Source organism: Amphiura filiformis, chromosome 20 (genome assembly GCF_039555335.1).
Source record: "Amphiura filiformis chromosome 20, Afil_fr2py, whole genome shotgun sequence".
NCBI classification, from domain to species: domain Eukaryota; kingdom Metazoa; phylum Echinodermata; class Ophiuroidea; order Amphilepidida; family Amphiuridae; genus Amphiura; species Amphiura filiformis.
In genome coordinates this window covers 5,880,675-5,892,700 of record NC_092647.1, presented here as the reverse complement: position 1 = coordinate 5,892,700, position 12,026 = coordinate 5,880,675, and the positions used below count along the sequence as shown (strand labels likewise).

Here is a 12,026-nt window from a genome sequence, read left to right as displayed (position 1 = left end):
CCCTTGGATGTAGTCACCCATTCAGGTAACCCCATTTGAAATTCACACTCCCTGTGTGGAAGATTAAGGTCAAATCTCCCATAGGAGGTGTATGGATTTCAACAGGAATAGCACATTGGCCCCAAAGTTCCTGGATGTACCTTTCTTATGCCACATCTTCAATCCAATCAGAAACAAAATTATACATTAAAATGGGCGGATGGGTTGTGGGGTATTAGCAGAAAAGTGGCTTTTTAAGTAAAATCCATACACCCTCTGTGGAAGACAATATGTTAATCTTCCACACAAGGAGTAATGGAGTATGTACACCGGTGTGTCCAGGATTTTTTCCTGCGGGGGCTCAGAGGGGCTTTCAGAGTTATGCGGGGGCCGGGGGGCTTAATGGCTAAAATCGCCAAAAAATGACTGATTTTACATGATTTTTAACAAAGCGGGGTGGGGGTTCAGCCCCAAAGCCCCCCTGGACATGCCACTGTTGTATTTCAAATTGAGTTACCTGAATGGGTGACTCCATTTGAAATCTACACCCCCTGTTTAGGAGATTAAGGTAATGTCTTCCATAGGGGGTGTATGTATTTTAAATAGTATAACCCAATAAAGTTGGTGGCAGAAGAGACTGCATATATTCACCTGAATAGGTACAATGATTAGGTGGTGACCAGGGTGCATCATCCACGTGATCTGACCACAATCGGTAGACATATGGTTGGTAATCTCTCCCATTGTAGACTTGCCTCCCGTAGTAGCAAATGTAGACAGCTTCAGTGACTTTTGATATATCATAGCCTGTATGTACAATCAAATGAACAAATGATGAAATTAAGTTGTTTCTTTTGTCGATTGTTCAATCAAATCATTGTGATCACAGCATAAACTGCCTGCCAATGCAGAGGGTAATATTTTACCGATTGTTTAAGGGCAAAGCTACCTGTACTAAAAGAATTTAATAACGTTTCACTCTTGTTCATTACCATTTACCAACGATGCACCTGGACAATGCATTGAAGATTTGTTGAACAAATCATATAGGGCACTTCTTGTGTCGCATAGGGTATGGTTTATAAAAAACTCTTATTCAGTTTTATTCAATAAATATCAATAAACATGTAAGTCCATACATCATAACCTAAGGAGAAGGGAATCAGTTGACTTCCTCCAGACAGCAAACGTGCAGTGCACTTTTTGTCAGTGCCGACAGATTATCCATATCCCTGTGCAAGATTTTAGAAAAGTCTTCCACAGAGGGAGAATGTTTTCAAATGGAATTGTCTAGGGTTAATTATTTTGAATGAAACCCATACTCCCACTGTATAAGTTTACCTACTCTTCTACAAGTGGAGTGAGTATTTCAAATGTAAGTAGACCCATGTGGAATACTTCAGCTAGTCTTCCACTGAGGGAGTGTGGATTTCAAATTGAATTGCCCAATTTGAGAACTCACCCTAAATGATGCCCCGATATCAATACAGTTTTCAACAGTCCAATGAATGTAGTATTGCCACATGAAAATTTGCAACAAATCTGTCATGAACATTGTAGCTACCAATGCAAAGCCATTGGCAAAGTAAGCATTAACAGACACAAATTCTGGCGTCTGAAATCAAATCAGAGTTACACAAAGAGAGAAAAACTGTTATCACAGGTTATGGAGATATATAAATTGTGAAAACTCCTTTAAGTTTATTACACATCCTAATGTTTATTACACCTAAAGACCCCTAATGTTTACTGCACCTAAAGACCCCTAATGTTTACTACACCTAAAGACCCCTAATGTTTATACTATACCTAAAGACCTCTAATGTTTACTGCACCTAAAGACCCCTAATATTTATACTATACCTAAAGACCTCTAATGTTTACTGCACCTAAAGACCCCTAATGTTTACTACACCTAAAGACCCCTAATGTTTACTGCACCTAAAGACCCCTAATGTTTACTACACCTAAAGACCCCTAATGTTTACTGCACCTAAAGACCCCTAATGTTTACTACACCTAAAGACCCCTAATGTTTACTGCACCTAAAGACCCCTAATGTTTACTGCACCTAAAGACCCCTAATGTTTACTACACCTAAAGACCCCTAATGTTTACTACACCTAAAGACCCCTAATGATTACTGCACCTAAAGACCCATAATGTTTACTACACCTAAAGACCCCTAATGTTTACTGCACCTAAAGACCCCTAATGATTACTACACCTAAAGACCCCTAATGTTTACTACACCTAAAGACCTCTAATGTTTACTGCACCTAAAGACCCCTAATGTTTACTGCACCTAAAGACCCCTAATGTTTACTGCACCTAAAGACCCCTAATGTTTACTGCACCTAAAGACCCCTAATGATTACTACACCTAAAGACCCCTAATGTTTACTACACCTAAAGACCTCTAATGTTTACTGCACCTAAAGACCCCTAATGTTTACTGCACCTAAAGACCCCTAATGTTTACTGCACCTAAAGACCCCTAATGTTTACTGCACCTAAAGACCCCTAATGATTACTACACCTAAAGACCCCTAATGTTTACTACACCTAAAGACCTCTAATGTTTACTGCACCTAAAGATCCATAATGGTTACTACACCCAAAGACCCCTGTTTACTGAACCAAAAGAGCCCTAATGTTTTGGTACTTTTCTCATATACCATCTCCTAAAGAGCCCCACCTTTTACCACAGCACTGCCACGTCATCCAATCAGTGGCATAGTCAGAGGGGCAGGAGAGGGGATTGGGATCATATGCCCATTGGTTTATAATTTCTTGGGGCCAAAACAGAGGCAATAATTATCATCAGGAGTAGACTTACCACAGAGCTGATTTCAGATGTTGGATACATGATGTTGGTAATGTAGAGTGTGATCCCGCCAACACAAAAAAGGCCCAACAAAATTGAGAAGTTCTACAATCAGCCTCAAGACAAAAGACAGGAATATCTGCCAACCGTGCACTTTGGTGACAACTTTCCATAACGATGGTTGCTTGCCAACCTTTTTTTTTTGTTTCTAAGAAAAGAAAAGGAATCCATTTTGTATGATTTAATACCCACTTAGGATCTACTTTTGGGTGTATAATCTATTTTACGGTGCTGTCATCAAAAAATAATTTTTGGGTGAGATTGGGTGAGATGTGTTGTGTTGGAGAGGCAAAACTCTAGCAACCAGAATCTGCTGTGTTTTACACGCATGTGTTCCAGGGCCGCAGCAAGTTGACAGCCAGTGAGGCTATGGAATTTAGTTATGCTTTTTCTTTATAGCTTGATTCCAATTTTGACTTATATTTGTATTTTCGCCACCTCACATTTTCATGGCCACTCCACATTTTTCAATTGTGCTACAGCCCTGATGTGTTGTACAGCATGTAAGGGTGGAGCCAGGTTTACCCCTTCAAAGCGGTGGAAAGTTGTGACAACTTTTTGGCAATTTAACCCCCATATAAATTGGGGCAAGCAAAGCTAGCCAGGTTTTTTCATGAGCACCACACCCCTCCTTCAAAAACTTCCTATTCCATTGGGTTTTTTAAACATGGGCTTTGCTTGAGTATTTGTTTGGCTTGTCACAAGTTTATTTGATACTTTGGATAGTTTAAACTGTTCTTTTCTTTGAGCTAACAGTAACAAATCATACTTCCTGTTTTTGACTCAATTATTTATTCTATGACATGACTTACCTTTTCCTGTTCAAATGCATTATAAAACCTCTCATGCTTCACTCTAGTGTTGTGTGCCTCAGGGAGCGTTCCTAGGTCCTCCATTTCCAGCGGACGCTTGTAGCCCAGCTTTAGAAGCCAGTTGAACCACGAAAATGAAAGCTCTGATCCCAGATTCACATAGTCTTGTACATAATGCATGTCACCACTTGCCAATTCCCTAGGTAGTTTGTCATCTTGTGGTGAGCCACCACAAAGTACCTGATATGCACAAAACATGATGTTAACCAAGTAGAAATGCAGTAGATCTGCTTAAATTAGATACATTGTTTTCGTTTGAGAAAAAAATGATTCAAAAACACCCAAAACATAAACAGGACATTTTTATCGTCTCTATTTAGCCTAATCAGCCCAACAGGATAGTTGTAGAGAAAGGTCCAGGATGGATGTGCGGCAGATCATTTTCAGCGGTTTTGGTATAACTTTGGGTTGCAATTTTCAGGAAACTAGTTTAATGATTGGGTGTTTTATTTTTCAAAATTTCCCAAAAAATCCAAAAGTTCAGATTTGTCAGCAAAATTTGCAAACATTTCCAAAATTGGGCAAACTTAGAGCAATTTTGAAAATTAGTACCATATATGTGACCTGTTCTAACAAAACCAGGAACAAGTCACATTTTTGACATTTCATGATTTGAATAAAAATGTAAGCACCAGACAATAAGCTTTAAAATGATATGGATACTTTATAAATGATACCTTGATATTTTAGTCAATTGAAAGTCCACTTTAGTCCCACAGTCAAAAACCATGAAATTAAGAATTCCAAAATATTATTTTTTTATTGGAACATCATCTTTAAAGGCCTATAACTCAAAAACATGCCTGGCAACTTGTTCGGGTTTTGTTAGAGCTGGTCACATATTTGTTTTAGCTTCTTTTCATGAAATTTGGTATTTATTTGATATTTATCTACTTACCTTAACTCTAATTGCATTCAACTCCACAACAAGCAGAACACTGTAGAAGATCAGTCTACACAAGATCAGATCAAATCTCATCACTTCCATCAGAGCTTGTCCATCGTCAATGAGTCGCATTATACTCATCAGTTGTTGAGCCTCCGCCATGATGGACACTGCCCAGTATGTAACTAGCAAGAAGGCCATTGAAGGAAGCTGTCTGGTTTCCATTACTTGATAGCATGCGAGAGAGAATCCCAGCGATGCGAGTGCTAAGATCGCAGGAATGTAGAGATGAGGTTGAGTGGTGTAGCCATTAGCACGGTACGTCTCGTCGGTCAAAATCCCCTCACCGATCGATGTCAACAGCACAAATGCAAGTAAGGCTGTAAAAAGCCATTTGATGCGGTGTCCTGGATACCGTATGAAATATCCACTGTGAGGATGGTCACGTTTTGTGCGTCGCCCAAGGATGAAGAGAGTCAAGCTGAAAACTAGGAGGAATACGGCCTGGGATGCTGTCACCAGGACAATGGTGTGACCCATGTTTGTGAGAATGGAATACCGAGTCCAGTCTAGGTAATTCATGTCTTGACTACAGTTACTCCTCGCCACACAAATAGTCACCATCAGTTCACTTTCATCCATGGTAGAATAGTATTTCTTGCTTCTGTTTCTTTACTTTTTTTTTCTTTTTCTTTGTTTTTCTTTCTTTTTTTCTTCTTTTTTTTCTTCTTTGTTTTGTCCTTTTTATTGGTGTTGCTCAGAACTTCTTCAATTCAATGTAAATGTCCTAAGGGTGAAAAAATTAAAGCTAAATATTAAATCTGCATTCAATCTCATTGACAGTAATCAGGCACGTAATCAGGATTTACTGGGGGCTGATTTTGAAATGTGGACTTTTATTTCTTTCAAAATTTGGACCTTTTTTGACCGAAAAGGCATAAAAACATTTTTTTGCTTGCTACACTCACAAATGGGACCTTTTAGTTACGGGCCTAACAGTAATGTTTTAGTGACTCCAGCAAAAGTGTTCAAAGACTGAATTTATAAGAAACAAAACAAAACAAAAAAATGACAATGTTGATAGAAGATTCTTAGAGGAAATGAAGGTACAGGAATGTGCAGCAGATTCTGGGTGCATTTTGAGCCGTTTAGTTTAGGTGCATTTTCAGCCATTTTGGTTTATTGACGGTCCTTAATATCATGAAAATTTTGTTTTGGAAAGGGTGTTTTTTCAAAATTTTCTATCACATATAATAACTGCATTGGTTTTTCATGCGTTTATTATATAATGTGATAGATGAAGAGGTAAACATTAGTTTGTGGTTTGCATATAACAAACTGCAATTTTTTCGTAGTTTTTTTTTCAATTTTTTTTCTTCAAATTAACCTAGCATATGTCCAGTGGTTCTCAAAAGTTCCTGAAAAAAAAAAAAAAAAAAAAATTTAAGCCAATTTGAAACCATTCAGTGCATCATTTTTACACTTTCCTTCAAGGCTTCAGGGTCTATGGGTTTGATCCCAGGGTTTGATTAACCCCTGGTTGAAAAAGTGGGACAAACTGGCCCCTGCCCCCTCCCCAATTCCCCCACCAGCATGACTATGCTTAACAATAGAGGGTGGTCAGTAGCATAATGAGTGATAAGTGGTATTTACAAATGCCAGTTATACTCATTATGAACTGAGATATCACAATAGCTTACATAAATATCTATTATGCAAACATTTGCATTCCTCATATTTGCACAGAACACTGATCTCATTTTGGTATATCAGTGAGTACCAGGTAAAATCTCTTTACTTTTTTTGGCCAATTTTGGTATATGGATGGGTCTTTATCTCCAAATTTCCACAAATGCGTGCTTTAATACGGTGCAAAATTGGAATAAATTTTGGGGCTAAAATATGGCCAAATATGACATTAATTTGGTCAGAAAGCCACATACAGGCATCAACATGGGGAGGTATGATTGTATAGATCATTCCTCTAGCAAAATATTGGGGATTTATCCCCATATCCCCTAGGATCTACACCTATGGCGGCACCTGCCCAGTGGCATAGCAAGGACTTTTTGAGGGGGGAGACAAGACAAATTTCAGTGGTCAAAAAAAATGGGCTAAAAATTACAAAAAAGGCCTTGCATTGGGCAACAGGGTGACTCAGTATAGGTGACAGAGTGCCCAAGACTGCTTTTACGGGCAGTTGAGGCACTACGGTGGGGGAGGGGAGGGGAATTTTCCCCCAAATTTTATCTTGCACCCGCATGTAAAAACCAAAAAATTACCAAAATGTTCACTTTTTGTGGCAATTCTGTGCCAAATTGGTTGATTTTGCCCCCCCCCCTAAAAAAATCACTTTGCCCCCTCCACCAAAAAACCTTGCACCATCACTGTTTACGGGACTAGTGAGCAGCAATTTGACCAATAAGTTGACATTGCACTTTGCAATGAGCATCTTATGACCTATTTCAGTATCATTTGAAACTATAACATATAAAAAATATATTAAAAGGGCAATTAAGTGATCCACAGCCTCATCCCCCACTTTTCTCAAAAAAGTTGAGATTTTTATACCACTGGATACCTCCGGCTACATAATGTTTATGTACCAAATATTTCTTGCAGATTAATTCGTTTAGCAAAAATCTCGCCAAATTTGAATTTCGTTCTGGTGCACCAGAACGAAATTACAACAGTGTCCTATGGAGCAGTGTAACACACATAAATCATGCATAACTCACGACGGAAAATCGGAATCAACTGAAAATTTGGGAATAAGTTTTTTTCGTGGATATCTACTGGAAAATGTCATAAAAAGAGGATGCTAGGATCACAAAATCCTCCTTTAATTATAAATAAATATATAAATTTCCATGCAATTTTCCCAGTAAACTTCTTTTTTTAATTTTTATAGCAGATCACCATCAAGACATTTTTAATACAGTCCCATGGTTTTACCTCGTAAATCACTGCATGGTATACCTGCCAGTTCCAAGAAATGATGCTTAACAGTTTTGATTTAATACTAATAATAATACTGAGCTAATAGTATATTTTGCAATAAAAGCATAGTAGAAATTGAAGACCGCCACTTGCCAGTGCCCCCCCAAAAAAAACCGGGAAAAAAACCAACCAAACACATCATATCAAAATACACTTTAACACTAAAAGCGAGAAATTGTACTTGCAAGATTTCATTTACTTGACTCAAGGAGGCATAGGCTTCCACAACTTTCTTTGAACTGAGGAATAAGCAAATTGATTTATCCATGATCATGATGCTAAAATAAAGGTCTGATCAAGCTATATCAAATGGGATTAAAAAAAGATGAAAAAGAAAATGTGCAAAGAAACAAAATCATGGAAGTTTCACTCACCTATTGTTTTTATGGTGATCACAGCTCATAAATATATTGCACATGAGTTCTGCAGACCAGCTGCAGAAATGTAAGCCTACAGGCCTTTACTGTTTACTTGACTTTGCACCACCAGACCACCGTCCATCAATTCTTCGAAGAAGCTTGTACCACCATTGTCCACCACCGAAGTAGATTCTCAGAGTCAACCAACACCAGCTAACACCGTGGCTGTCCAAGTCAGGAATGACTTGAAGTTGTACTGGTAGTACTGTTTTGACATCTTTGCTCTTGCCATCTTGGATACAACACACATTTAGTCCCAGGTATGTAGTATCCATATTCATCAATGAAGACTGATGAAGTAAATATCTATAAATAGCTACATTGCTCATAATGGACCAATGACATTCGAGATAAAAGAACAGACGGTCTAAATGAAGAGTAGTAAAGCAGATTATAATCAAACTCGTGCATATTGTGATAAAGTTGCGACGATTAGCAAAGTCACAAATAGCTACAAATAATTACACAGTAACCTATCTGTTAGGCCTACTCTTCTGTCATAGTTCCAAGGCATAATTCTTATAGGGGAAGTATAGGCCTATAATTGTCTCTTCAATTCACATGTTGATGAAATATAAATTTAATTTGTTGGACAAATGCGCGCGCGGGATCGCGCGAAAACTTTGCCATATTGAAGCTAAGCTGATGAAATTTTGTAAAGTTTGTATTCGTTTAATTGCATTCTGATTTACATTGTTTGAACATTTTACCATAAACTTAATGAGTGAACATGGTGAATCTGGATGTACTTTACAGGGGGAGCTGTATAGGTAATTAAAATAATGACAAGTCGATTAAATAAAGTTCAAACCAATATCTTTTCTGAGTAACATTTTATAAAAAAATGTTTTTAAACAAATTTTATATGACAAAGGAACAACAACAAGATGTCCTTACAAAACAATGACACGGCAACGGAAAAGCTGTAAATGAAGCATGTATATTTAATCGTTAAAGTTAAGTTTTTGAAATATAAGTTGAAGTGTAACACATGTGTAAATTCTTGGACCCCTCTTCCGTATTCATGGTATAGGACCCATGGACTTCTACGCCCTAAGTCGGCTCTACTCATGGGGCTCTATCAACGGGTCATTTGCCTTCTCCTCGCCTGCTGCCGACGACTTTGGTGGCCTCATAGGCGGCAGGGGGGGGGGTTGACACGCCCCTAAATTTTCCCTTGGTGCGTCCCCCCTAAAAATCATAATCGAAGTAATAATTGCCCTGTGTAGGCCTACTATTCACACCGGCATCCCGGCAGTAAAATATCAACGGGGTAAAATTATAACATTTTGCGCGCACTGCAACTTGGTCCTTCATTTTGCGCTAAGTGAAATGTTCAAAATTGCCCCCTAAATTTCAATGCTTCCGCACCGGAAAGACTTATCACGGACATCATTCCCCCTTGCCGTTTCCCCAGCCCCCTTGTCGGGCTTGGCTATAGACCACTTCACAAGAAGGGGAAACTCTGGATAACCTTTCATATTAGTAGGCATACAAGCTCAAGTATTTGTCATATGCCTACATTCCAGAATTCATAAATATTTTTTATTAAAAAAAATAGTATAAAATTATAACATATGTCTTAATAGTTCCCGGGGGTAGGGGCGGGGGTAGTGTGTGGGGTATCATCAGTGCCCTGGACAACTCCGCATGCAGAGCTCTAGAAAAATCTAAATCGGTATTATTACAGTCTATCGGGTTCGATTAATATTAATATTGACACAGCGGTTCGATGATCAATACATGGTAGGCAACCAAGGACGCATGCAAAACAACTCAAAGAAAACAATGGTTTCCATCCTGTTAATTTATGAATGAAAATTGTGACCCAACGCTAGTAAATGAGACTCGCGTCTACAATACAAAATTGAGGTTTTTTATAGTCACATCAAGTTAGATAATGTTATACTTAAATATTTCAGGGGTCGATATTGTTATTTGAGGGTCAACAAATTTTTTATACAAAAAATACAAATGCAAAAAAAAAAAATCTTGGTCTCCAGATGTTATTGGCCGATGCCTTGTCAATGAAATTGTGTGTTTTTTGTTGTTTGTGTGTGTTTGTGAGTGGGGGTGGGGTGGGGGTGTGTATGTATGTGTGTGTGTGTGGAGCTAAGAATATCCTCTTTTTCAGGTGTAAAACTACACCACAAATTTGTCAGCTTGTGCAATTTGGAGATAAAATTGGATTATGTAACACCTAACCATTGCTTTTCATTTTTATGTCAAACTGGGCATGTGGCAAGTTTAGTTTTTCTCAAAAGGTTGACTAACGACCCAGCAAGCACAAAACGTTTTAGTATTGTCGGGTTTTATTAAAATCTATGGTTTTATACAGAGCATAAAACGTATTTATTAACTTTCCAAAAACATTTTTGAAAAGGTGATGCAACTTTCTAACATAATGTTATTTAAGAGTTGACATTTTACACAAATGTTTGCCAAAAATATTTTACAATGTAATTTTGACAATATTTTTGAAATGTTCTTGTGTTTATATATATATGTTATTGGAATGCTATAACAACGTTTTCGATCTCGATCTCCATCGGAAACTTTACAGTTTGGCCTGGACAAAAAACAACAAGAACAAAAAAAACCCACATATAACTATAAAGGTCTGGGGCATTTTGATTCCTGGTATCAATGTAAAAGCATCTTCGAACAGATAACATGAAAAAACAGTAAAATTGTCATATACCCCCCCCCCCCCCGGCATATACCATGTGCAAAGATATTTTGTTTCTTCATGATTGTGTTCTTTCAGAGAAAGAAGTTCTTCTTTGCCAAAAAGTATGAAATAATATTAGTAATTTTATTATGGTAAGAGGACATGTTTCTCTGGTCATGATCGTGATAACGGAAATTCACGCACTCTGCACATGAATAGATACCAGGTAGGCCCTACAGCCGGCCCTCATTTAGTCGCGGTGACAGCGCTAGCTGGATTTGTGGCTTGAGCTGAGGACCCTAGATGTAGAAGGGTCGTTGAGTAGGCCTAAATTTGCATAACTTTGGCAAAAAACCATGTTTTCATAGTTTCATGATGCAATGACCTGTGGATACATTTCCTGAATTTAAAAATGGTTTTGCTATGTGTAATTTTATTGTTTTTGCCATTTATGCACATGACCTCCTCTTTTAGATTTAAACACAATGTGTTGAACATAATAGGCCTATCATATCTATTTAAAAATTCTTATTTTCAAATTAAATAAAGATAGTGTTATTTTCAACCAACATTCTGTTTTAAAAGGATGTCACATCCAGTGCTTGATAATACCATTTTAATTTTATTAATGTAAGTTTTTTTTTTTTTTTCATATTCATCCCCTCCCGCCTCAATAAAATCAGATTTAACTCTTTTTTTTTTTTTTTTTTAAAAAAAAAGAAAAAGAAAAAGGAAAGAAAAAGGACCTCATTTATGTTCTATATGTATATAATGTTTTTATCTATTGTTATATAATATGTCGATTAATTCCTGAATAAAATAAAATCAGATCAAATCAATTTGAAAAGAACCCTCATCAATTATTATTGACTTTTGAAAGTTCTCATATGCCAAGGCACGTGGCTGACGAGTGGATATCAAGCATGAAAGCACCGCCCCCTACCAACATCAAAACAATAACACCAGTGATAAGGTCAGCTGATTGAAGCACAGTTTCATCATTTGCAAATTTAGAAAATGATTTCATCGCTTAATAGCATGCTTGCACGTCGGAATATTTATTTGACTGAATCATCGACTATTATGTAACAAGCTTATCACCACGTAAATATTATGAAAATACGTGTTTAGCACTATCCAGGTCCGTACGTGTGTGTGTGTGTGTGGTAGGGGGGGTACGACCAAAACAAATAATTTGTTAAATACTTTTTAGATCAAAAAATTTCAACATTTTACAAAATCGCCCCTCCTGGAAACAATGTCTACTCTTTCACATCCGCACCCCCATCAAAAAAAAAATTGATTGGGGACT

General features: G+C 37.5%; 1 protein-coding gene across 1 annotated transcript in view; it reads right to left on the bottom strand.

Moving 5' to 3' along the window:
* Positions 1-12,026, bottom strand: part of LOC140143015 (ATP-binding cassette sub-family C member 9-like) — a 40,907-nt gene that overhangs the window by 25,425 nt on the left and 3,456 nt on the right. The window contains exons 4-8 of the mRNA XM_072165047.1: positions 8,096-8,333; positions 4,637-5,136; positions 3,679-3,918; positions 1,442-1,594; positions 631-786 (exon numbers count right to left, since the gene is read on the bottom strand). Of these exons, the coding sequence (XP_072021148.1) occupies positions 631-786; positions 1,442-1,594; positions 3,679-3,918; positions 4,637-5,136; positions 8,096-8,333 (1,287 nt within the window). The remainder of the gene's footprint in view (positions 1-630; positions 787-1,441; positions 1,595-3,678; positions 3,919-4,636; positions 5,137-8,095; positions 8,334-12,026) is intronic.